This window comes from Coregonus lavaretus, assembly GCF_964263955.1.
Source record: "Coregonus lavaretus genome assembly, chromosome: 24".
NCBI classification, from domain to species: Eukaryota; Metazoa; Chordata; class Actinopteri; order Salmoniformes; family Salmonidae; genus Coregonus; species Coregonus lavaretus.
In genome coordinates this window covers 40,363,118-40,390,325 of record NC_140011.1, presented here as the reverse complement: position 1 = coordinate 40,390,325, position 27,208 = coordinate 40,363,118, and the positions used below count along the sequence as shown (strand labels likewise).

General features: G+C 43.3%; 1 protein-coding gene across 1 annotated transcript; it reads right to left on the bottom strand.

The window, feature by feature from the left end:
• Positions 1 to 184: 184 nt before the first annotated feature.
• LOC311099352 (CMP-N-acetylneuraminate-beta-galactosamide-alpha-2,3-sialyltransferase 1-like) lies at positions 185 to 26,188 on the bottom strand (the record flags this gene model as incomplete). The annotated part of the gene is made up of 7 exons (XM_084140070.1): positions 26,013 to 26,188; positions 20,854 to 21,191; positions 15,501 to 15,694; positions 10,697 to 10,879; positions 10,546 to 10,591; positions 864 to 983; positions 185 to 352 (listed from the first exon to the last, which is right to left on the bottom strand). The coding sequence occupies exons 2-7, from the start codon at positions 21,142 to 21,144 to the stop codon at positions 185 to 187; spliced, it is 1,002 nt and encodes a 333-aa protein (XP_083996196.1). The 5' UTR covers positions 21,145 to 21,191; positions 26,013 to 26,188.
• Between the last annotated feature and the right edge of the window lie 1,020 nt (positions 26,189 to 27,208).

Below are 27,208 nucleotides of genomic sequence, written 5' to 3'. Positions count from 1 at the left end.
AGTATAGATGTTATCAAAGCAACTTAATCCAGACCGATCTACACATTTTAAAAAGTTTGAATGCCATTTCTATCTTAAACGGTGTAAGAGGAGTAGTGCTCTAAAGAATAAAAAGTCAGAAATAAATGGTGCAATATTTAAAGTGACTGCTGAAGCAAATCCTGTTAATAATCTGGATTAATTATCACCATCCCTTATATATCTCTAGTTTGTGTATTTCTGAGAGCTTCCTGGTGACGTTGTACTCATAGTCTCCAGGGTGTGGTCCAGTCTTTAGCTTTTTATTGGTTAGTGTTTCAAAGTAGTGGTGCCAGTTCCCATTTCTGTCTTTCCCAAATCCATACACATTCACCTGCATTGGAATGAAGTGTTTAGAGAATTAATTTTATAACAGTGTTTACATTAGGTTTTATGTATGGCAATGTGGTATATTGTGTATGCAGCCTATAGGCCTACATGATTCGGGTGTTAGTGTTGTTCTTCTAGATGCATCGTGTGGTGTAGTATACAGTGTGTCTTGTAGTGAGTTGAGAAAGTACCATTCCTAGCAGAGCATGTTTTTGTATTGCTAAATACTGCACAGTTTAAACACTTTGCTCTTCAAATCCTCTTTCCCCCGACACTCGTGTAAATATTGTACTGTAAATTGTTGAGTGCCTTCCTGTATTTATTTATACTTATGAAAATGTTTATTCTATTCTATTCCATTGAGCTTAATTATTTTACTTATTTCTTATTGTTGTTGCGTTATCGAGAGGGAACCTGCAAGTAAGCAATTAATTGGACTGTGTACACCATGTGTATCCTTCGCATATGACAAATAAACTTGAACTTGATGTGTGTTGATAGGTATAATCTCTTACCTCGTCACAAATGTGTAGGGCTAATATCAAAGCCATGAATCCGGTTGAGGGGTATTTGCCGTAATAGTCAAGCCAGACTTCATGAACATATTTCATGAACACAGGATTCAGAACCAATACCTGCATGAAACATATTATACATCAACAACATGATTTAATTAGAAAAATAGGAATGATGACTATTGTGATACATCCAATTTTGAGAACTCACTTAGATTGATAGTGTCTGAGAAAAGATGTCACAATACACTGTTAGTACACTCCAGTTCTGATGCTGTCTCAAACTACATGTATGAGCCAGATCATGACTCGTAGACAGATTTGCCTTTAGGGTCTGTTTTAATCCTAATTATTTCTGACATCACCGCCTCCTTTGTTAGGAAACCCAGAGCCATTTATGATGTTCCGTTTTTGTAATTATGTATTTATTTAAATACACTGCTCAAAAAAATAAAGGGAACACTAAAATAACACATCCTAGATCTGAATGAATGAAATAATCTTATTAAATACTTTTTTTTTTACATAGTTGAATGTGCTGACAACAAAATCACACAAAAATTATCGATGGAAATCAAATGTATCAACCCATGGAGGTCTGGATTTGGAGTCACCCTCAAAATTAAAGTGGAAAACCACACTACAGGCTGATCCAACTTTGATGTAATGTCCTTAAAACAAGTCAAAATGAGGCTCAGTAGTGTGTGTGGCCTCCACGTGCCTGTATGACCTCCCTACAACGCCTGGGCATGCTCCTGATGAGATGGCGGATGGTCTCCTGAGGGATCTCCTCCCAGACCTGGACTAAAGCATCCGCCAACTCCTGGACAGTCTGTGGTGCAATGTGGCGTTGGTGGATGGAGCGAGACATGATGTCCCAGATGTGCTCAATTGGATTCAGGTCTGGGGAACGGGCGGGCCAGTCCATAGCATCAATGCCTTCCTCTTGCAGGAACTGCTGACACACTCCAGCCACATGAGGTCTAGCATTGTCTTGCATTAGGAGGAACCCAGGGCCAACCGCACCAGCATATGGTCTCACAAGGGGTCTGAGGATCTCATCTCGGTACCTAATGGCAGTCAGGCTACCTCTGGCGAGCACATGGAGGGCTGTGCGGCCCCCCAATGAAATGCCACCCCACACCATGACTGACCCACCGCCAAACCGGTCATGCTGGAGGATGTTGCAGGCAGCAGAACGTTCTCCACGGCTGTCACATCTGTTACGTGCTCAGTGTGAACCTGCTTTCATCTGTGAAGAGCACAGGGCGCCAGTGGCGAATTTGCCAATCTTGGTGTTCTCTGTCAAATGCCAAACGTCCTGCACGGTGTTGGGCTGTAAGCTCAACCCCCACCTGTGGACGTCGGGCCCTCATACCACCCTCATGGAGTCTGTTTCTGACCGTTTGAGCAGACACATGCACATTTGTGGCCTGCTGGAGGTCATTTTGCAGGGCTCTGGCAGTGCTCCTCCTGCTCCTCCTTGCACAAAGGCGGAGGTAGCAGTCCTGCTGCTGGGTTGTTGCCCTCCTACGGCCTCCTCCACGTCTCCTGATGTACTGGCCTGTCTCCTGGTAGCGCCTCCATGCTCTGGACACTACGCTGACAGACACAGCAAACCTTCTTGCCACAGCTCGCATTGATGTGCCATCCTGGATGAGCTGCACTACCTGAGCCACTTGTGTGGGTTGTAGACTCCGTCTCATGCTACCACTAGAGTGAAAGCACCGCCAGCATTCAAAAGTGACCAAAACATCAGCCAGGAAGCATAGGAACTGAGAAGTGGTCTGTGGTCACCACCTGCAAAACCAGTCCTTTATTGGGGGTGTCTTGCTAATTGCCTATAATTTCCACCTGTTGTCTATTCCATTTGCACAACAGCATGTGAAATGTATTGTCACTCAGTGTTGCTTCCTAAGTGGACATTTTGATTTCACAGAAGTGTGATTGACTTGGAGTTACATTGTGTTGTGTAAGTGTTCCCTTTATTTTTTTGAGCAGTGTATATTACTCTGCCCATACCTAGTCTCTCATGGACGGACTACGTAAACATAAATGGTACTGTAGATCTGTCAAGAAAGACTATGGTAACGAGCAGCAGTAGTTCCGGCACTTGTGTTTTTCGTCACTGGTTATTTGGATGTATCAGGATTGGGCTAAAGCAGTGCTTCTCAATTATTTTCTGTTGCCCCTAGGAAGAAGTAAACATTTCGCGCCCCCCAACTCTCCGCCGCAACTGGAAATAGTATAATTTGTCTATGAAATTGTTCTAAGTACACCTCTGCATAACATTGTATCCTTATTAACATTAAAGAAAATATAAATAAAATAAAGAAATATAGATCAACTTACAACAAAGAATAACTTTATTAACATTGTTTTTTAGTCTGTACCAGAAAAGACTTAAAGTGCATCAATTTGCCAGAAATTTACCTTATTTAAACTGTAAAAAAAAATTGACCATTTGATACTGAAAAATAAAATAAAATATAATCAATAAATAATAACAAATTAAAATTGATCAGCAACATGAACTCAGGAGCCCAATATATGAAACACTGACCTATAAAACAAAATTGAATAAAACCATTTGTGCTGATTTTTTTTTAGCAAAATGAGGAAGTCAGGATTAATGGCAAAAGGCACGTTTGTCTTTGAGTTTATCTACCAGCTGTTCTTTAAGATCGTTAGCAATGTCATTTATACGTCTGGCGACAGTGTCATTGGACAGAGGGATAGTTTTTATTTTTGCAGCACTTGCGTCATCCAGCATGACAGAGACCATATCTAATGCTGCAGGCAGTATTAGCTCCTCTGCTATGGAGTGTTTTTTTTTGCACTGAGCAATTTGGTACGCCACCTTATATGATGCTAACAGTGCTCGCTGGTTTCCTGAAGTAGCATTCACAAAGCGGGACGATTGTTGGCAATATTCGGCATGTTTTCGCTGAAAAAACTCAAGCGGCTTATCAGCGTGATTGGGGTGTAATGTATTTAAGTGACGCCTTAATTTATTTGGCTTCATGCTGTCCGCTGCCAACATTTTTAGACACAGTAAACATACTGGACATTGATCACCGGATATTCGGCCAGTCAGCACTGCGCGTTATCGACCCAGAACATATCAGTTTTTCCGCCGGCATCACTGAATCACTGGACCTTTAACTCCGGATTCATCGCTACCAGCTGGCTACAACAAAACGGACGTAGCACACGCTAGCCGTGGCCTCTTACTCACTAGCGCTTCACCACCGGACCTTATGATAACTCAGCTATACAGCTGATATCTGCTGGACTGTTCCTTTTTACGGTACTACATCCTGTTTATGTTTAGCCTCAGCCCAAACATGGTTAGTTTATTGTTGTTTCGGTTATTTCTAATTGTACTATATCACTGTAGACCCCCCAGCCTAGCTAAACCTGCCTTGGTTAGCTCCTTTGTCCCTCCACCCATACACTCAGAGACCGACTCAATTGATGCCTCTAGAGATACTATCTCTTTCAGTGTTACCCAACGCTTAGGTTTACCTCCACTTTACTCATATCCTTCCATATCCTTGTCTGTTCATAATGCCCTGAATCTTTTCTATAACACCCGGAAATCTGCCCCCTTTATTCTATGTACCCAACGCACTAGAAGACCAGTTCTTAAAGCCTTTAGCCGTATCCTTATTCTAGTCCTCCTCTGTTCCTCTGGTGATGTAGAGGCTAACCCAGGCCCTGTAGCCCCCAGTATCACTCCTAATCCCCAGGAGCTATCATTTGTTGACTTCTGTAATCGCAAAAGTCTTGGTTTCTTGCACATAAATATCAGAAGTCTACTTCCTAAGTTTGAGTTATTCACTGCGTTAGCACACTCTGCCAACCCTGATGTTCTAGCAGTGTCTGAATCCTGGCTCAGGAAGGCCACCAAAAATTCTGAAATTTCCATCCCCAACTATAACATTTTCCGTCTAGATAGAACTGCCAAAGGGGGTGGAGTTGCAATCTACTGTAGAGATAGCCTGCAGAGCTCTATCATACTATCCAGGTCTGTGCCCAAACAGTTTGAGCTTCTACTTCTAAAAATCCACCTTTCCAGAAATAAGTCTCTCACTGTTGCCGCTTGCTACAGACCCCCCTCAGCCCCCAGCTGTGCCCTGGACACCATATGTGAATTGATTGCCCCCCATTTATCCTCTGAGTTTGTACTGCTTGGTGACCTAAATTGGGATATGCTTAATACCCCAGCCATCCTACAATCCAAGCTAGATGCCCTCAACCTCACGCAAATTATCAACGAACCTACCAGGTACAACCCTAAATCCTTAAACATGGGTACCCTCATAGATATCATCCTGACTAATATACCCTCTAAATACACCTCAGCTGTCTTCAACCAGGATCTCAGCGATCACTGCCTTATTGCCTGCGTCCGTAACGGGTCCGCAGTCAAACGACCACCCCTCATCACTGTCAAACGCTCCCTAAAACACTTTAGCGAGGAGGCCTTCCTAATTGACCTGGCCCAGGTATCCTGGATGGATATAGATCTCATTCCGTCAGTAGAGGATGCCTGGTTGTTCCTTAAAAGTAATTTCCTCTCAATCTTTAATAAACATGCCCCATTCAAAAAATACAGAACTAAGAACCGATATAGCCCCTGGTTCTCCTCAGACTTGACTGCCCTTGACCAGCACAAAAACATCCTGTGGCGTACAGCATTAGCATCAAATAGCCCCCGCGATATGCAACTTTTCAGGGAAGTTAGGAACCAATATACACAAGCAGTCAGGAAAGCAAAGGCTAACTTTTTCAAACAGAAATTTGCATCCTGTAGCACTAACTCCAAAAAGTTTTGGGACACTGTAAAGTCCATGGAGAATAAGAGCACTTCCTCCCAGCTGCCCACTGCACTGAGGCTAGGAAACACTATCACCACCGATAAATCTACAATAATCGAGAATTTCAACAAGCATTTTGCTACAGCTGGCCATGCTTTCCATCTGGCTACCACTAACCCGGCCACCAACTCTGCACCCTCTGCTGCAACTTGCCCATGCCCCCCCCGCTTCTCCTTCACACAAATTCAGACAGCTGATGTTTTGAAAGCGCTGCAAAATCTGGACCCCTACAAATCAGCTGGGCTAGACAATCTGGACCCTTTCTTCCTAAAACTAGCCGCCAAAATTGTCGCAACCCCTATTACTAGTCTGTTCAACCTCTCTTTCATAACGTCTGAGATCCCCAGAGATTGGAAAGCTGCCGCGGTCATCCCCCTCTTCAAAGGGGGTGACACTCTAGATCCAAACTGCTACAGACCTATATCCATCCTGCCCTGCCTTTCGAAAGTATTCGAAAGCCAAGTTAACAAACAGATCATCGACCATTTCGAATACCACCGTACCTTCTCCGCTATGCAATCCGGTTTCCGAGCTGGTCACGGGTGCCCTTCAGCCACGCTCAAGGTCCTAAACGATATTATAACCGCGATTGATAATAGACAGTACTGTGCAGCCGTCTTCATCGACCTGGCCAAGGCTTTCGACTCTGTCAACCACCGCATTCTTATTGGCAGACTAAATAGCCTTGGTTTCTCAAATGACTGCCTCGCCTGGTTCACCAACTACTTCTCAGATAGAGTTCAGTGTGTCAAATCGGAGGGCCTGTTGTCTGGACCTATGGCAGTCTCTATGGGGGTGCCACAGGGTTCAATTCTTGGGCCGACACTTTTCTCCGTGTATATCAATGATGTCGCTCTTGCTGCTGGTGACTCTCAGATCCACCTCTACGCAGACGACACCATTTTGTATACATCTGGCCCTTCATTGGACACTGTGTTAACAAACCTCCAAACGAGCTTCAATGCCATACAACAATCCTTCAGTAGCCTTCAACTGCTCTTAAACACTAGTAAAACTAAATGCATGCTTTTCAATCGAACGCTGCTAGCACCCGCCCACCCGACTAGAATCACCACTCTCGACGGGTCTGACCTAGAGTATGTGGACAACTACAAATATCTAGGTGTCTGGTTAGACTGTAAACTCAACTTCCAGACTCACATAAAGAATCTCCAATCCAAAGTTAAATCTAGAATCGGCTTCCTATTTCGCAACAAAGCCTCCTTCACTCATGCTGCCAAACATGCCCTCGTAAAACTGACTATCCTACCGATCCTTGACTTCGGCGATGTCATTTACAAAATAGCCTCCAACACTCTACTCAGCAAATTGGATGTAGTCTATCACAGTGCCATCCGTTTTGTCTCCAAAGCCCCATACACTACCCACCACTGTGACCTGTACGCTCTTGTTGGCTGGTCCTCACTACATGTTCGTCGTCAAACCCACTGGCTCCAGGCCATCTATAAATCACTGCTAGGCAAATCCCCGCCTTATCTTAGCTCATTGGTCACCATAGCAGCACCCACCCGCAGTCTGCGCTCCAGCAGGTATATCTCACTGGTCATTCCCAAAGCCAACACCTCCTTTGGCCGCCATTCCTTCCAGTTCTCTGCTGCCAATGACTGGAACGAATTGCAAAAATCTCTGAAGCTGGAGACTCTTATCTCCCCCAATAACTTTAAGCATCAGTTGTCAGAGCACCTTACCGATCACTGCACCTGTACACAGCCCATCTGAAATTAGCCCACCCAACTACCTCATCCCTATATTGTTATTTAATTTGCTCTTTTGCACCCCAGTATCTCTATTTGCACATAATCTCTTGCACATCTAGCATTCCAGTGTTAATACTATTGTAATTATTCTGCACTATAGCCTATTTATTGCCTTACCTCCATAACTTGCTACATTTGCACAGACTGTATATATATTTTCTGTTGTATTTCTGACTTTATGTTTTTTTTTTACCCCATATGTAACTCTGTGTTGTATTTATTGCACTACTTTGCTTTATCTTGGCCAGGTCGCAGTTGTAAATGAGAACCTGTTCTCAACTGGCTTACCTGGTTAAATAAAGGTGAAATAAATAAATAAAAAAACCGGTCTTTCCTCTTCTCCCACCGTAGTCACAGTGAAGCCAAGCGCTACATACGCTTCGTCATATTTCCTCGTCTTAGCTTTCGGGAGACTTACGTTTGTCTCATTATCTCCGTCTCTCTCCGCCTTTCTTTTCATCCCTGTTAGATATGTTTCCATGGCGTCTCTTAAGGGTTTGTTATCTGCACTTCATATCTCCTACTCTGTGCTTTTGTTCGGTGCAAATAAAAACTACTCGCTGCGGCAAAAAAAAGCATGTTCCCCAGGGTCACACGCGCCCCCCCGGCATCGCTCCGAGCCCCCCCAGGGGGGCGCGCCCCACTATTTGAGAAGGACTGGGCTAAAGTGATGCTCAAACTGGGGACAGGGATTTGAAGCGTAAAGCTGTCTTGTGTGTGCAGTAGTCAACGTCAGATGTAGGTTCTTAATTTGACCAGTTTCTCACAGCAGGAAAATAATCCTGCAGCAACAGGAAATGTGAATTATTATGTGGATAGTAATTAAATGGACATTTTTGGAGGGGTTGATACGTTTTACATGTTTTTTAAGCTTCTAATACATTACAAGTTTGCTTTTCCTGCAGCGCAGGAAGATTCTCAAACAACAGGTTGATCAAATATTGTGTTGTCATGCTGTGTTGTCATTCTGTGTTGTTGTCTTAGGTCTCTCTTTATGTCGTGTTGTGATTTCTCTTTTTTCGTGATGCGTGATTTGTCCTACATTTAAATGTTTAATTCTAGCCCCCGTCCCCACAGGAGGCCTTTTGCCTCTTGCTAGGCCGTCATTGTAAATAATAATTAGTTCTTAATTGACTTGCCTGGTTAAATACAAATAAATAAAATAAAGGTTAAATAAAATAAAATTAAGATCCTACATCTGTACTGATGGGCCCCTTCTCCTATAGAATTTTCATTAAACAAACATGGCCCAACGGTCTCCAAAAAATATATATGTTGCCAATGACCCCATCCAAGGTGCTTGAATTGTGTCGAGTTTGTGGATCTACTTTCGATGCAATAAGAAAGAAATTCAATTTAATTTTAGAAAAGGTTGAACAATAACACCGGACTACGTTCAAAATCCTCACTCCAATAATAATGGGCATACAACCAAGAAAATGTTCAGAGTATGTAACATCTAGCACTCTGAATCAGGTGATTCAATCCCTGGTCCTATCACACCTAGAGTGCTGTCCAGTTATATGGTCATCTGCAGCAAAGAAATATATAAAAAATCTCAAAATCGCTTAAAACAGGGCTGCCAGATTAACTCTTCATTGCTCTATCCATATGAATATTATCCAAATGCATCAGAATCTCTCATGGCTTCACGTTGAAAACAAATTACTATCCAGTCTTCTGATTGTCTGTAGGAATGTTATATTTGTCAAAAAACACAGTGTTTTTCAGACCAGTTAGTACATACTAGCAACACGCATAACCACCAAACCAGACAGGTAAATGCAGGGCATCTAAGACAACCCAAGCCAAGGACAAATCGCCTTAAATCTGCAGTTTTATATAGAGCCATAGCTGAATGGAACTCTTTACCAATCCATATTTCTCAGGCAAAAAGTAAATCCACCTTCAAGAAAAAAATAGACCATATGACTGGACAGGAAATAGAAAGCATCAACTGAATGTGAAATGTCTTACCTGTCAGGTATTTTAATTGTCTGTATTGTCTACTTATTAAATGTTTGTAAAGTCTTAATTTGTAATTGTTTGTAAAGTCTTATTAATTGGTGTTGGACCCTAGGAAGATTAGCTAACGTTGCGGCGTTAGCTAATGGGGATCCTAGTAAAAATTCACAAATTCACAATAGAGCCCCACAGTGGAGGTGTCATAATACCCATAAAACCTAGTGGTCAAGCAGGGAAATGGTTCCAATAATTTTTCCACCATTCATTTTTCCCATAGGGGATTTTAGAAACAATTAAAATAAGGGCTGTGTTTTGTGTAGGCTTACCCTGGCGTGACATTTTGATAACCATGTAAATCTCTCTCAGACAAAGGTTACTTTTATCAATATATTCGGCTCCCATCATGTAAACCGGATTGTAAGAGACAATGTTCTTTTGGTAAAGCATGTAAACTTTTTAATTGAACTATTATATTAAAGAGGTTGAACGGGATCTTAAGCACTTACAAATTTGTAGCATATTGTACATATAAAAAAATATAAAAAATATTTAAAAAATTGCAGAAATGGATGACGCACAATTTTCAGGGAGCCATTTTGGCTCGTGGGCGCTACTTTCAAAACTACTTGCTGAAATTATACAAAACCTTTATAATGCATCTTTATTATGAGTATTCCCAATAATTGTAGTATTGTGTGCATGTAAACATACTCTGCACAATTCCATGTTGACACTCTTTCACTGCTTTGCGTGTGCCAACACGGATGATAAACACAAGTGAAATTATCAGAAGGGGGGGGGGCTTTGGCTGAGAGTGTCCGTTTACGAGACTTTGCAAATCGTGTTATCACAATTTCTAACATGTCTCACCCGGAATTTAATTGAGCATCTGACCAAATTACGCAAGATTTTAGGGTTAACCGAGATTAGCCCATACCTAACTAACAAACATCCTCAATTACCTACTATCCAAGATATAACAATATCATCAATTTATCATTGACTGTAGATGTATTATAACCATAATAAATGATCATGATCAACAATGTGACTCACCAAATCTTTGTTCGCCTTTATCTTCGCTCTAAGAGGTGCATATGAGCTGTTGAATAAAATTAGACCTACATTTTATCCAGAGTTGCTATGTGATCTTAGAAAATTGGTGTAACAGACTGGTGGACTAATCAAAAGGAGAGTGGTTACTCACAAAGTGATGTGAGATCCATTGGTGATGGCGCCGGGTAGCCACTGAAGGTCCAGAGTCTTGAAAGGGAAAAGCACGAGAGTAGTGGTGTTGTCCAGATCTATGGCACTCTCTGGGTACATGATGTGATGCGTGGTCCGGCTGCCAACATCCTGCTCATAACCAGAGGTGGGAGCCTTGTTCATTCTGGATAACACAGAAAATCCATATCACGACTGCCATAATATTCCAAAACACTTTAATTCAAAACACATAGTCATTCATACCGCCAAGACAAAAAAATTAACACACAAAACCAAACCAATATAGGCCTACATACAGTGGGGGGAAAAAGTATTTAGTCAGCCACCAATTGTGCAAGTTCTCCCACTTAAAAAGATGAGAGAGGCCTGTAATTTTCATCATAGGTACACGTCAACTATGACAGACAAATTGAGGAAATAAAATCCAGAAAATCACATTGTAGGATTTTTAATGAATTTATTTGCAAATTATGGTGGAAAATAAGTATTTGGTCACCTACAAACAAACAAGATTTCTGGCTCTCACAGACCTGTAACTTCTTCTTTAAGAGGCTCCTCTGTCCTCCACTCGTTACCTGTATTAATGGCACCTGTTTGAACTTGTTATCAGTTTAAAAGACACCTGTCCACAACCTCAAACAGTCACACTCCAAACTCCACTATGGCCAAGACCAAAGAGCTGTCAAAGGACACCAGAAACAAAATTGTAGACCTGCACCAGGCTGGGAAGACTGAATCTGCAATAGGTAAGCAGCTTGGTTTGAAGAAATCAACTGTGGGAGCAATTATTAGGAAATGGAAGACATACAAGACCACTGATAATCTCCCTCGATCTGGGGCTCCATGCAAGATCTCACCCCGTGGGGTCAAAATGATCACAAGAACGGTGAGCAAAAATCCCAGAACCACATGGGGGGACCTAGTGAATGACCTGCAGAGAGCTGGGACCAAAGTAACAAAGCCTACCATCAGAAACACACTACGCCGCCAGGTACTCAAATCCTGCAGTGCCAGACGTGTCCCCCTGCTTAAGCCAGTACATGTCCAGGCCCGTCTGAAGTTTGCTAGAGTGCATTTGGATGATCCAGAAGAGGATTGGGAGAATGTCATATGGTCAGATGAAACCAAAATAGAACTTTTTGGTAAAAACTCAACTCGTCGTGTTTGGAGGACAAAGAATGCTGAGTTGCATCCAAAGAACACCATACCTACTGTGAAGCATGGGGGTTGAAACATCATGCTTTGGGGCTGTTTTTCTGCAAAGGGACCAGGACGACTGATCCGTGTAAAGGAAAGAATGAATGGGGCCATGTATCGTGAGATTTTGAGTGAAAACCTCCTTCCATCAGCAAGGGCATTGAAGATGAAACGTGGCTGGGTCTTTCAGCATGACAATGATTCCAAACACACCGCCCTGGCAACGAAGGAGTGGCTTCCTAAGAAGCATTTCAAGGTCCTGGAGTGGCCTAGCCATTCTCCAGATCTCAACCCCATAGAAAATCTTTGGAGGGAGTTGAAAGTCTGTGTTGCCAGCGACAGCCCCAAAACATAACTGCTCTAGAGGAGATCTGCATGGAGGAATGGGCCAAAATACCAGCAACAGTGTGTGAAAACCTTGTGAAGACTTACAGAAAACGTTTGACCTGTGTCATTGCCAACAAAGGGTATATAACAAAGTATTGAGAAACTTTTGTTATTGACCAAATACTTATTTTCCACCATAATTTGCAAATAAATTCATTAAAAATCCTACAATGTGATTTTCTGGATTTCTTTTCCTCATTTTGTCTGTCATAGTTGACGTGTACCTATGATGAAAACTACAGGCCTCTCTCATCTTTTTAAGTGGGAGAACTTGCACAATTGGTGGCTGACTAAATACTTTTTTTCCCCACTGTAGATGACATTAAATCATTAAGTTGGATAAAGGCAGATCTTTACCATACTGTCTTCTGTGACACCATGGTAAAGGCCATTGTGGTCTATCTCTATTTTAAAGTAGTTGATTTCTTCTTATTCTATTTTTTAGTCATTTATTTTAGCAGACACTCTTACACAGAGCAACTTACAGTCAGTGAGTGCATACATCATTATTTTTTTCAGTATGAAAAAGCCCCCCATGGGAATCGAACACACAACCCTGGCGTTGCAAACACCATGCTCTACCATCTCAGCTACATCCCTGCCAGCCATTCCCTCCCCTACCCTGGGCCAATTGTGCGCCGCCCCATGGGTCTCCCGGTCACGGCCGGCTACGACAGAGCCTGGATTCGAACCCGGATCTCTAGTGGCACAGCTAGCACTGCTATGCAACACTAAAGTGTTGACTCTCCCGAGTGGCACAGTGGTCTACAAACTGAAAGGGTGCATATACTGCCACCTGGAGTGTGTTGTCTGAACAGGTATAAAAGCCAAGGTTGGTGATTAACTGCCACATGCAGCTATGGAATGTTCTCGTGGAGTGTGATCTCATTCACTACTTCCCACAAATCTAAAAGCATTGAACAACATTTTTTTTACATTTTTACATTTTTAGTCATTTAGCGGACGCTCTTATCCAGAGCGACTTACAGTTAGTGAGTGGATACATTATTTATTTTTTCATACCCCCCCCCCCCCCCCCCGTGGGAACAACCACGTGCAAGTGAACAAGTGCACACTGAGGTAGGTGTCACGATCGAGGTAAGGAGTAGACCAAGGCGCAGCGTGATGTACAAACATACTTTAATTAGTTAAAGTTTAAACATGAATACAAAACAAGAAACGACTCGTGACGTCCACGGTATCAATGACCGAACACGGAACAAAAACCCACAAACACAAAGGGAAAACAGACAGTTTAAATATGGCTCCCAATCAGAGACAACCAGCCAACAGCTGACACTCGTTGCCTCTGATTGGGAGTCACTCAGGCAAACATAGAATTAAACACAACAGAATTACCAACATAGAAATACACACATAGAATGAACACACCCTGGCTCAACATAATGAGTCCCAGAGCCAGGGTGTGACAGTACCCCCCCCCTAAAGGCGCGGACTGCGACCGCGCCTCAACTAAACAAAACAGGGGAGGGCTGGGCGGGCATACCTCCTCGGCGGCGGTTCTGGCTCCGGCCTTGACCACCACCCTCCAATACACCCCCCATAGCGCCCCTGGTCCAGTCTGGCCCCGCCGGCTGGAGCCGAACTGGACTTAGCAGGAGCGGTTAGCTTCAGCTCCATAGTGGAGCAGTTGACCGGTACCTTACCAGGCACCGGTGACCCAGGCACGGGTTGTGCTGGACTGACGACGCGCACCCCTGGCTTGGTGCGTGGAGGAGGAACGGGCCTTACCAGGCTGACGACGCGCACCCCTGGCTTGGTGCGTGGAGGAGGGACGGGCCTTACCAGGCTGACGACTCGCACCCCTGGCTTGGTGCGTGGAGGAGGGACGGGCCTTACCAGGCTGACGACTCGCACCCCTGGCTTGGTGCGAGTGGCAGGAACAGGCCGGGCCGGGCTGGCGACGCGCACCGTAGACTTGGTGCGAGTGGCAGGAACAGGCCGGGCCGGGCTGGCGACGCGCACCGTATACTTGGTGCGAGTGGCAGGAACAGGCCGGGCCGGGCTGTCGACGCGCACCGTAGACTTGGTGCGTGGAGCAGGGACAGGCCGGGCTGGCGACGCGCACCGTAGACTTGGTGCGAGTGGCAGGAACAGGCCGGGCCGGGCTGGCGACGCGCACCGTATACTTGGTGCGAGTGGCAGGAACAGGCCGGGCCGGGCTGGCGACGCGCACCGTAGACTTGGTGCGTGGAGCAGGGACAGGCCGGACCGGGCTGGCGACGCACACCGTAGGCTTGGTGCGTGGAGCAGGGACAGGCCGGACCGGGCTGGCGACGCACACCGTAGGCTTGGTGCGTGGAGCAGGGACAGGCCGGACCGGGCTGGCGACGCACACCGTAGGCTTGGTGCGTGGAGCAGGGACTGGCCGGACTGGGCTGGCGACGCACACCGTAGGCTTGGTGCGTGGAGCAGGGACAGGCCGAACCGGGCTGTGGAGACGGATAGGAGCCCTGGAGTGAAGAGCGGCCACAACCCGTCCTGGCTGAATGCCTACCCTCACACACTCTGTGTGAGGCATCCGCACAGGACGTACAGGGCGGTGTATCCGTAACCTGGTGGCCTCCAGAATCCGCCCCTCTTTTGCCTCCGTCAGCCCCGTCGTCCATGCCGTGTGCCCCCCCCTAAACATTTTCTGGGGTTGCCTCTCGACCGCCCGACGACGACCCTGATCACGCCGTTGCTCCTCTCTACGGCGCGCCTCCACCGTCTCTTCTCCCGGCGCTTCCTCCCATGTCCAGCCCAAGAGCTGCCCCTGGACACGCTGCTTGGTCGTTGCATGGTGGGTTTTTCTGTCACGATCGAGGTAAGGAGTAGACCAAGGCGCAGCGTGATGAACAAACATACTTTAATTAGTTAAAGTTTAAACATGAATACAAAACAAGAAACGACTCGTGACGTCCACGGTATCAATGACCGAACACGGAACAAAAACCCACAAACACAAAGGGAAAACAGACAGTTTAAATATGGCTCCCAATCAGAGACAACCAGCCAACAGCTGACACTCGTTGCCTCTGATTGGGAGTCACTCAGGCAAACATAGAATTAAACACAACAGAATTACCAACATAGAAATACACACATAGAATGAACACACCCTGGCTCAACATAATGAGTCCCAGAGCCAGGGTGTGACAGTAGGAGGGACAAATGGGACACCCTCTCAGTTGGCCTACCTTATGATGACATCACTGGAGTCGATGAGGGCTCCGTAGTGGGAGCCCTTGAGGTTCCCAGAGTTCCCCACTACAGCACAGGTCCTACAGCGCTCAGGGCCCGCGTCCATGTAAAGGTCAGCCTCAGGGATGACCTGGAACAGCTTCTCAACCACCTCGCTATAGTTGGCTTTGGTATGTTCTTCCTGCAATTTCTGGTTATTTAATTGCACCAGTCAATACATAAAACAGCAATGAATAAACAATAAATACACAACAATGGACAGACTGACACTAAAAGCAGCCTAATGCAAATTACACACCATAACATCTGAGGAAACCCTCACACTAAAGTGTTGACTCCAGAGCCACGTGCTCTTTACACTGAGGTTAGTTGGTGACTACAATAGCAAACCGTTAATCAGTTGTCAGTGACCACGCTTATATTGCAGCCTAAAAACATCAAATAAAATAGTTAATTCTGAATAAAACTCCCTCATATAAACACCAAAATACTCAAATTAAAAAAACACGCAACCACAGTAAACTATTGGAGATTCTTAAAGGGATAGTGTGAGGGTCAGATGAACTAGTGGATACCATGTTTATGTCTCTGCGTACAGTTTGACAGAAGTTTAAGGTAGTTTCTGGAGCGATTGCCAGAGGTGGGACTAAGTCACTATTATTCGAATCACAAGCAAGTCACAAGGTCCAAGTCTCAAGTCGAGTCCCAAGTAGAACCGGTCGAGTCTCGAGTCATGTCCAAGACGTGCATTCTAAGGACAAGTCGAGTCACAAGTCTCAAGTCAAGTAAAAATAATCGATAGAGGCAATCTCGTTCAACTACAAATCTTTGTCTATTTATTGAGGAACCAGACAGCCCTCTTCATTATTTTGTCTACAACACATTTTGATTATGTAATAATCCATTTTAACAACAAATTCCAAAAGCAAGTTTCATAAGTAAATGATACATTTCAAGCCATTTTGCCATACCAAATGACCAGTAGGCCTATGCTAGTAATTGTTGCTTGATGCCCCATTGCTACTGAGCTTGCAAAGTAAACGGTTCATATTCTTGATCACCAAAATGTTTTGGAACTGCATTTTTATTTATGTCAATCCTCTCTCCCTACAATTTGACGTTTGCGCTGCACCCGATCCTACAGCTGTACAGCAAATCAGAAATACAGTGGGGAGAACAAGTATTTGATACACTGCCGATTTTGCAGGTTTTCCTACTTACAAAGCATGTAGAGGTCTGTAATTGTTATCATAGGTACACTTCAACTGTGAGAGACGGAATCTAAAACAAAAATCCAGAAAATCACATTGTATGATTTTTAAGTAATTCATTTGCATTTTATTGCATGACATAAGTATTTGATCACCTACCAACCAGTAAGAATTCCGGCTCTCACAGACCTGTTAGTTTTTCTTTAAGAAGCCCTCCTGTTCTCCACTCATTACCTGTATTAACTGCACCTGTTTGAACTCGTTACCTGTATAAAAGACACCTGTCCACACACTCAATCAAACAGACTCCAACCTCTCCACAATGGCCAAGACCAGAGAGCTGTGTAAGGACATCAGGGATAAAACTGTAGACCTGCACAAGGCTGGGATGGGCTACAGGACAATAGGCAAGCAGCTTGGTGAGAAGGCAACAACTGTTGGCGCAATTATTAGAAAATGGAAGAAGTTCAAGATGACAGTCAATCACCCTCGGTCTGGGGCTCCATGCAAGATCTCACCTCGTGGGGCATCAATGATCATGAGGAAGGTGAGGGATCAGCAAAGAACTACACGGCAGGACCTGGTCAATGACCTGAAGAGAGCTGGGACCACAGTCTCAAAGAAAACCATTAGTAACACACTACGCCGTCATGGATTAAAATCCTGCAGCGCACGCAAGGTCCCCCTGCTCAAGCCAGCGCATGTCCAGGCCTGTCTGAAGTTTGCCTATGACCATCTGGATGATCCAGAGGAGGAATGGGAGAAGGTCATGTGGTCTGATGAGACAAAAATATAGCTTTTTGGTCTAAACTCCATTCGCCGTGTTTGGAAGAAGAAGAAGGATGAGTACAACCCCAAGAACACCATCCCAACCGTGAAGCATGGAGGTGGAAACATCATTCTTTGGGGATGCTTTTCTGCAAAGGGGACAGGACGACTGCACCGTATTGAGGGGAGGATGGATGGGGCCACGTATCGCGAGATCTTGGCCAACAACCTCCTTCCCTCAGTAAGCGCATTGAAGATGGGTCGTGGCTGGGTCTTCCAGCATGACAACGACCCGAAACACACAGCCAGGGCAACTAAGGAGTGGCTCCGTAAGAAGCATCTCAAGGTCCTGGAGTGGCCTAGCCAGTCTCCAGACCTGAATCCAATAGAAAATCTTTGGAGGGAGCTGAAAGTCTGTATTGCCCAGCGACAGCCCCGAAACCTGAAGGATCTGGAGAAGGTCTGTATGGAGGAGTGGGCCAAAATCCCTGCTGCAGTGTGTGCAAACCTGGTCAAGACCTACAGGAAACGTATGATCTCTGTAATTGCAAACAAAGGTTTCTGTACCAAATATTATGTTCTGCTTTTCTGATGTATCAAATACTTATGTCATGCAATAAAATGCAAATTAATTACTTAAAAATCATACAATGTGATTTTCTGGATTTTTGTTTTAGATTCAGTCTCTCACAGTTGAAGTGTACCTATGATAAAAATTACAGACCTCTACATGCTTTGTAAGTAGAAAGACCTGCAAAATCGGCAGTGTATCAAATACTTGTTCTCCCCACTGTATGTTCGCTAGCTCAGTGGTTTTCAAACTTTTTGACCCGCGATCCTTAAAAAGGAGTGGTTCAAAGCTTGTGACCCCCGCGCATGCACATGCACGCATGCACAATCGCTACGCAAATGTAACCTCCCACTGGGCACAAACATCAACTCAATGTCTATTCAACCAGTGTGTGCCCAGTGGGCTGTCATTACAGCCATAAACGGTGATGCATTTTCAAAACAAGATACAGAAATAAATGCAATTTACACCTGCATTTTGAGCTGAAAGTAATTTATGTTAGCGGTCAATATCAACTTGGGATATCATGTCACATTGTCACTTCTCTGGAGTCCAGAGCAAGCAGGATTATACGGCTCGATCGGATGGAAAGCAGGATCTGTCTGTAGCCTTTTTCTTCCTCACAACTATTGTAATAATTTGCCAGAATATGTTACATCTTCATCCCATAAATATTGAAGGTAGTTTGATGTTACAGCTATCTTTAGAAATATAGCCAGTACCACCACTGAGGTATATAATTATAACCCACCCAAGCTAGGCCGATCTGAAATATGAAAATGAAATCAGCAGGTAGCCTATTTGGAAAGGGGAATTGCGTTCAACCGAAATATGTCTTCCACATTTAACCCAACCCCTCTGAATCAGAGAGGTGCGGGGGGCTGCCTTAATCCACGTCATCGGCGCCCAGGAAGCAGTTGTTTTGGGGGCAGATTTTTCAACTTTGCCGGCTCAGGGATTCGAACAAGCAACCTTTCAGTTACTGTCTCAATGCTCTATTTTCTTTAAAATTATTTGATAAAATATAGAATTTGGCCTTTCCTACTATAGCCCATAGAAACACATTGAATGACGCATTCATAAATGGTAAAAAAAAGACAGTCCAAAAAGAAATCATAAGGAAGAAGGTTTTGACGTGTCTGTCCTATAGCTAGCAGATATACGAATGCTCAGGAAATATTTTGGGATTTTTGGACACATATTTAACTCCTTATTTTTGTTGGCAGAACACTACCTCCATACTTCCATTCATTTACATGGGTTGCCTTCAGACGAGTCCCGTGACACTTGAGGGGGTCGTAGAGCAAAACGGTATAACACCATCATGTTCGTGAGAGTCTCCATAGAGTGGGCCAAACCGTTTGGACGCTACAGACGTTTTCGTGAGAAGACCGATTTTTTTGGGATGTCTCATGGTCTGACAAACACCGCTGTAGCTCGGCCACCTTCCACCGCAGATGCAGAAGGCCGACATAGGCGGAGGCGGTAGATTGAGACGCAGCCCATATCTCTAGCTTAATGAGACGCAGCCCATATCTCTAGCTTAAATTGACGGATTTTGATGGGGATGTTTTTATTATGTTACTTAGATTGATACACGGGTGCGTCAGTAGACTCATATCCCTCCCCCCTTTCCTGCAGTCAAATGACCAAATCACCCTCTAGTGGCCTCATGAGTGGAATGTTATTAATACTTTTCATAATTTCATAATTAATCAACATTATTATTATTTTTACGCCGAAAATCTGGTTTTGATATATTTCAGTCTTCTGTGATGTATATAAAGTGTAATATTGCAATGCAAACTCAAAATGGAATACATTTCAACTCTATATCTGACAAGGTACAGGTGTCTTCTTTTTTTAAGACCATAATCGATGTAGTTGAGGTGTATACTTTTTTTTTTCAACAAACAAGAAATACTCTGTGTGACCCTGATTCAGCCCACTGCAGTAAAATATTTTAAGGATGTAAGTAGGCTACTCTGTTTTTGCCAAGAAAACTGGAGAAAATTAAACAAGTGCTCGCTGGTCACTAATCTGGAAAAGTGTGCCCGCTTTTGCATGCCAATGCTGATGACTGGTCATTGGTCAACAGTCAAGACGTGCAATTTGCTGGTTCTGAAGCACAGATTAGATGCTTTTTAAACAAGAATTTGGTGCAATGCCGTAGGCCTAAGTGACCGGATCAAATAAGCAAAGGTATAAACACAAAATACAAAATGGTAAATGATTTGTAGCCTATTAAATATGTAGCGTATTAAAATATATAAATGGTAGCCACTCCAGTTTTCTGCTGCTTTCATGAGGTCATCATTTAAAAAGCCTTACAACCTCTCATTCATTCATTTTCACACTCGCAACCCCCAAAAACTTCTCAGTGCTCTAGCTCACCCGACCTGTGTTGATTGAGGGCCGATCAGAGGGCCTTTGTTTCACTAGCCAATCTGCTTTTTTGCAAGTGTGATACTGTTTCTGGCTGCATGCAGAACAATCCACAGATAATCTGTGCCACAAAATGAGTGACAAAACGTTACAAAACCAGGCCAGATCATTTCAAGTCATCAGTCTCAAGTCAAAAGTCGAGTCCCGAGTCTTGAGGCTCCAAGTCGAGTCTCAAGTTATTTTATTTTATATCAAGTCGAGTCTCAAGTAATTCAAATTTGTGACTCGAGTCAGACTCAAGTCCAAGTCATGTGACTCAAGTTCTGACTGAATATGTGAATATGTGTTGGGTGTGCACTGACAATGCTTTTATTGCTTTAAGATAAGATGTAATAAAAAATAAAAATAAATTACCAGCCACCACGTTCTTGTATCGTTGGAGAGTGTCTTGTACTCTCTGGTCAGAAATGGTTTAAAAGATGTGATGAAGCGCTTCTGAAACCAGAGGTCATCGTCCGGCTGTGTCATACATTTGAGACATCCGCAATTTCTTGGAGAGATGATCCTGTCCAGTGGCCGAAGGGCATTTTTAACTAAATCCACAAGCGAATTGGAGGATAGCTGTCCAGTATAAAACACAACGATAGTAGTGATGCAGAGTAGAACGATGAAACGATAGTCTTTTCTAATCCTGAAGAGAATCATTTTGCCGATAGCATGGCATCTGTTGGGTGTCACAGAATCCTCACCACCTGTGAAGAGATCAATAATAAACTGATAATAACATTGTATATAGAATAGATGTAGCCTATAGGTCTTAATAAAACAGCTGAAGGATGATAGGCAAATTAACATCATATTCAGTCTACATTATGTTTTGTTTTTCCAAATGTTTTACCTGAAAATGTGCATAATAGCCTAATGAAGGCTATAGTTCACATGTTCACAAATTAAGAGGTAAGCTAGCCTTTGTTCTGGTTTAGTCAACAAAAAAGGTGATTTCATGACCATCAAATACCCTCTGGTCTGTCATTGAAATATATATTAAATGAAATACAGTGCCTTCAGAAAGTATTCACACCCCATGACTTTTTCCACATTTTGTTGTGTTAAAGCCTGAATTTAAAATGTATTACAGTTTTTGCCTACACACAATAGCCCTTAATGTCAAAGTGGAATTATGTTTTTCAAAATGTTTACAAATTAGCTCAACTGCCTTGAGTCAATAAGTACTCAACCCCTTTGTTATGGCAAGCCTAAATACGTTCAGGAGTTCAAATTTGCTTAACAAGTCACATAATAAGTTGCATGGACTCAATCTGTGTGCAATAATAGTTTTTAACATGATTTTTGAATGATTACCTCATCTCTGTACAATTATCTGTAAGGTACCTCAGTCGAGCAGTGAAAGCTCAAAGACCAGGGAGGTCTTCCAATGCCTCACAAATAATGTGGCAAAGCAATTAATTTTTTGTCAAAAAGTTACGTTACTGATTACAACTTTGGACAGGTAACTAGTAACTGTAACGGATTACATTAAGAGAGTAACATACCCAACCCTGGTTGTCGGTAACTTTTGCTGTAACACGCAAGTGAGAGAACAAGGGGTAAGTTGACATATAAATACGTCCCAAGATTTATACTAATTGGCTGAGAGACAGGAAGGTGATTATTGCACGAGTGCAGGCATAGGTTTTTCAGCAGGTGTGGTGAATTTGCATTATTGTGCCGTGCTCATAGGCTATAAAGGTGAATGACATTCCGCACATGGCTTATAGTACAAGATGAGGAGAGACATAATGCTATGCTGATAACGTTTGTTAACACTAACATACAGTGTATTCGGAAAGTATTCAGACCCCTTGACTGTTTCCACATTTTGTTATGTTACAGCCTTATTCTAAAATGGATTACATTGGTTTTTCCCCTCATCAGTCTACAGACAATACCCCATAATCACAAAGGAAAAACAGGTTTTTAGATATTTTTGCATATGTATTAAAAATATAAAATGGAAATATCACATTTACATAAGTATTCAGACCCTTTACTCAGTACTTTGTTGAAATGCCTTTGGCAGCGATTACAGCCTTGAGTCTTCTTGGGTATGACACAGCTGTATTTGGGGAGTTTATCCCATTCTTCTCTGCAGATCCGCTCAAGCTCTGTCAGGTTGGATGGGGAGCGTCGCTGCACAGCTATTTTCAGGTCTCTCCAGAAATGTTATATCGCGTTCAAGTCCGGGCTCTGGCTGGGCCACTCAAGGACATTCAGAGACTTGTCCCAAAACCACTCCTGTGTTGTCTTGGCTGTGTGCTTAGGGTCGTTGTTCTGTTGGAAGGTGAACCTTCGCCCCAGTCTGAGGTCCTGTGCGCTCTGGATCTCTCTGTACTTTGCTCCATTCATCTTTCCCTCAATCCTGACTTGTCTCCCATTCCCTGCCGCTGAAAAACATCCCCACTGCATGATGCTGCCACCACCATGCTTCACCGTAGGGATGGCATTGGCCAGGTGATGAGCGGTGCCTGGTTTAATCCAGACGTGACGCTTGGCATTCAGGCCAAAGAGTTCAATCTCGGTTCCATCAGACCAGAGAATCTTGTTTCTCATGGTCTGAGAGTCCTTTAGGTGCCTTTTGGCAAAATCCAAGCGGGTTTGTCATGTGCCTTTTACTGAGGAGTGGCTTCCTTCTGGCCTCTCTACCATAAAGGCCTGATTGGTGGAGTGCTGCAGAGATGGTTGTCCTTCTGGAAGGTTCTCCCATCTCCACAGAGGAACTTTGGAGCTCTGTCAGAGTGACCATCGGGTTCTTGGTCACCTCCCTGACCAAGGCCCTTCTCCCCCGATTGCTCTAGGAAGAGTCTTGTTGGTTCTAAACTTCTTCCATTGAAGAATGATGGAGGCCACTGTGTTCTTGGGGATCTTCAATGCTGCAGACATTTTTTGTACCCTTCCCCAGATCTGTGTCTCGACACAATACTGTCTCGGAGCTCTACGGATAATTCCTTCGACCTCATGGCTTGGTTTTTGCTCTGACATGCACTGTAAACTGTGGGACCTTATATAGACAGGTGTGTGCTTTTCCAAATCATGTCCAATCAATTGAATTTACCACAGGTAGACTGCAATGAAGTTGTATAAACATCTCAAGGATGATCAATGGAAACATGATGCACCTGAGCTCAATTTCGAGTATCATAGCAAAGGGTCTGAATACTTATGTAAATAAGGTATTTCTGTTTTTAATTTGTAATAGATTTGCAAAAAATTCTAAAAACCTGGTTTCGCTTTGTCATTATTGAGTATTGTGTGTAGATTGATGCGGGGGGGAAAACTATTTAATCAATTTTAGAATAAGGCTGTAATGTAACAAAATGTGGAAAAAGTCAAGGGGTCTGAATACTTCCCCTATGCACTGTATACAGAACATTCCAACTATGACCATAGAAGAGGAAGCAATGTGTTGTTTTTATTGTGCTTACTGAATTAAGTGAGCTGCCCACTCAGACCAGCCTTACTTATTGAGCTTTCTTTATAAACTACATTAGTGTTCCAAAGAATAACTATAAAAAAAGTCCGAAATAAGTTGTACAATACTGCTGATGCAAGTCCCATTAACTAGAAAAGTAAATGTCCTAAAGATGTGTGTGGTTGGTAGCTTGTCTTAAAGTTGTTAAGGTTGTAAAATAAGAAGTGGTGAAAGTAAGGCAGTAAGGTCCGGTATGTCAGAGGCATGAAAAATGAGCAAATGGACTTGAAAACAGGTGGTATGTAATGCAATGTGGTTCAACAAGAACACTGATATTTTGCCAAGGCAGAGATGAGTGGCCGAGGCGCGCGGACAGAAGTGGAGGCATTAATTCTGGCATAATGACAATGGCCAAATGTCATTACACTTTTTGGTGTTTTGTGTAACAGATGTCTCTTTCCATTCACCACTGTTTGGAAGCTGGAAATATGTTGCGAATGGATGAATTCGCGCGAGTAGCCTAGTAAAGGAGCCCTTTGAAGTGATTGTTTGACAATCAGATGAAAACATCATGACTGGTTGTGTTTATGGCACAATAAAAGGTAATACATTTTTTTATACAAAATAATGACAAATCTTTATGGCTAGGCCCACAGAGATGCTATTGAATAAATGGGGATTCTAAAAAATAATTATATGATTAGGCGGCCCGCCCGCCATTTAGGTAGAGCGGCAGTTTGACGAGAGCGGCATTTTCCGAGCTAAACTCACCAAGACGTACCTCCAACAACACATAACACCTCACATTATTCTGCCTAAATGCAATGATAACAGCACTAACAGTGCCCACTTTGCCAAGGGCAAGGGCGCAAAATATTTAGCTTGTCCATGCCCAGCGCGCCTCTCCAGGGTGCTGTTGGAGAGACGCAGCGCTGCAGCGCTCCACCAACGCTCCATTAAATTAATTTAACATAAATGATATAGCCTACGGTAGAAAGAGTAGTAGCCTATGTGGTTTTTCTGTAGCCCATAGACTGGAGACCAGATGTATTACAATTTCATGAGACATACACTTTTTCAATCATTGACTTAGTGCGGGAGCAACGAAACTAGTTAACCAAAGTCAACTAAAAAGGCAAGCGGTTAGACATCAGTTTTGGAGCGGATGCGGCATAATCCAACAGAGGTGGACAGCAAATTGTGCTGAAAGTAATTCATTTGAACAATTGTCTTCATTTTAATTCGACCTCACTAACAACAAGAGGGCTTTGTTGGAGCCTATTTCTTCTTATAAAAAAATAAGAGGTAGGGCTACCTGTTTGATAGACGCAATTATGCTATCCATAGATGTCGGTATAGCCAAATCCCCCAATACTGTCACCATGCACTCCTTAAATACCTCCATGTCTGGGAGCGGCTTGGTGTGTTTGGTTAAACCAGGGCTCACATTAAGTCAGGGTATGCCTCTTTGTTAAAGACAAGGTGGTCCTCTGTAGCTCAGCTGGTAGAGCACGGCGCTTGTAACGCCAAGGTAGTGGGTTCGATCCCCGGGACCACCCATACACAAAAAAATGTTATGCACGCATGACTGTAAGTCGCTTTGGATAAAAGCGTCTGCTAAATGGCATATTATATTACAAGGGCAAAAAAAGGATACCTATTGTTAGCTTTATTTTTTGAAATAAATCAATTAAAAGTATCCAGATAATATAAAGCATTCTATAACAATGCTTAACTCCGTGATGCCTTATTATAGAAACAAGCTTTAAAATGCCCACAAAATACGTGACTCTGATGCATATGGAGATATATTGATTCCTTCGTATCATGGATGAAGCCTGAGCTGGAATGTGAAGCTAGCTAAAGCTAGCCAATTCAATAAAAACCTGAGTACATCTTAGCTAGATTCTTATTATATACCCCTCAGGGTTAACAATAACATTTATTGACGTTTGAAAGGACAACACACCATTACAGATGTCAGCAAGCAAAACATTTAAGTAAACAAAACACAGAACATACATGAAAATCAAAAGGTACAAGTCAAAAAATTACAATCCTCCACGAGTCGGGTCTGAATTATTTTAAATATATACACACTTACCTGCAGAAAATGTAGATGTTGCACTTCTCTAACCCTGCCTCATCTGGCAAATTGTAAATCGGAGTCAGAAGGACACCAACAGTAACCACCGGCAGAGAAAACGTTTATTTAAGTTCAGGAGTAAATAGATGAGAAATGTGACAGCAGTCATCTATCTCCAGTCCACTTCCCTGAATGAGTCATAAACAGCAACAAGTTATGTATATTAAGTATTATTAGGTATTAAGTTGTGTATTTTCAGTAAAAATGGTTATGTTGTACTATTAACTGACCAAATATACACCGAGTATACCAAACACTGAGTTGCAGAACAGCCTCGATTTGTCGGGGCATGGACTCCACAAGGTGTCGTAAGCGTTTCACAGGGATGCTGGCCCATGTTGATTCCAATGCTTCCCACAGCTGTCCTTTGGGTGGTGGAACATTCTTGAGACACACAGGAAACTGTTGAGCGTGAAAAACCCAGCAGCTTTGCAGTTCTTGACACACTCAAACCAGTGCGCCTCGCACCTACTACCATACCCAGTTCAAAGGCACTTAAATATATTGTCTTGCCCATTCAATTGTCTAAAGGCTTAAATATCCGTATTTAACCTGTCTCCTCCCTTTCATCTACACTGACTGAAGTGGATTTAACAAGTGACATCAATAAGGGATCATAGTTTTCACCTGGATTCACCTGGTCAGTCTGTGTTTTGGAAAGTGCAGGTGTTCTTAATGTTTAGTATACTCAGTGACTCTAGAGTTTACTTCTCCTGTTCTCACCCATGGCCATGACCCAAATTACAGAAATTAGGAGGCGCTGATAGAATGCAATTTATTGCATTATAGTTTGGAAAAGTAAGCCATGCTATCTCCCTGTATTGTCTCTCTGTATTGCCTCCCACTATTCCTCCAGGGATTAAACAAGGCAGAATTGACAGGGCTGTGGAACTGAAAGGCTAAACAGATGGAATACTGAGGAATATTTGAGGCTGCTCAGAGGAGAAAGGGGAGGCCCATCTTCCTCAGTGAATTTCAGAAAAATTAAATAGTGACACATTAAAAAAGTTATCCTTTAAGATACAACTATTAAATATATCATCAAATAAATTGTTGGGAACACACTGTTTTGCAATGAAGGTCTACAGTAGCCTCAACAGCACTCTGTAGGGTAGCACCATGGTGTAGCCGGAGGACAGCTAGCTTCTGTCCTC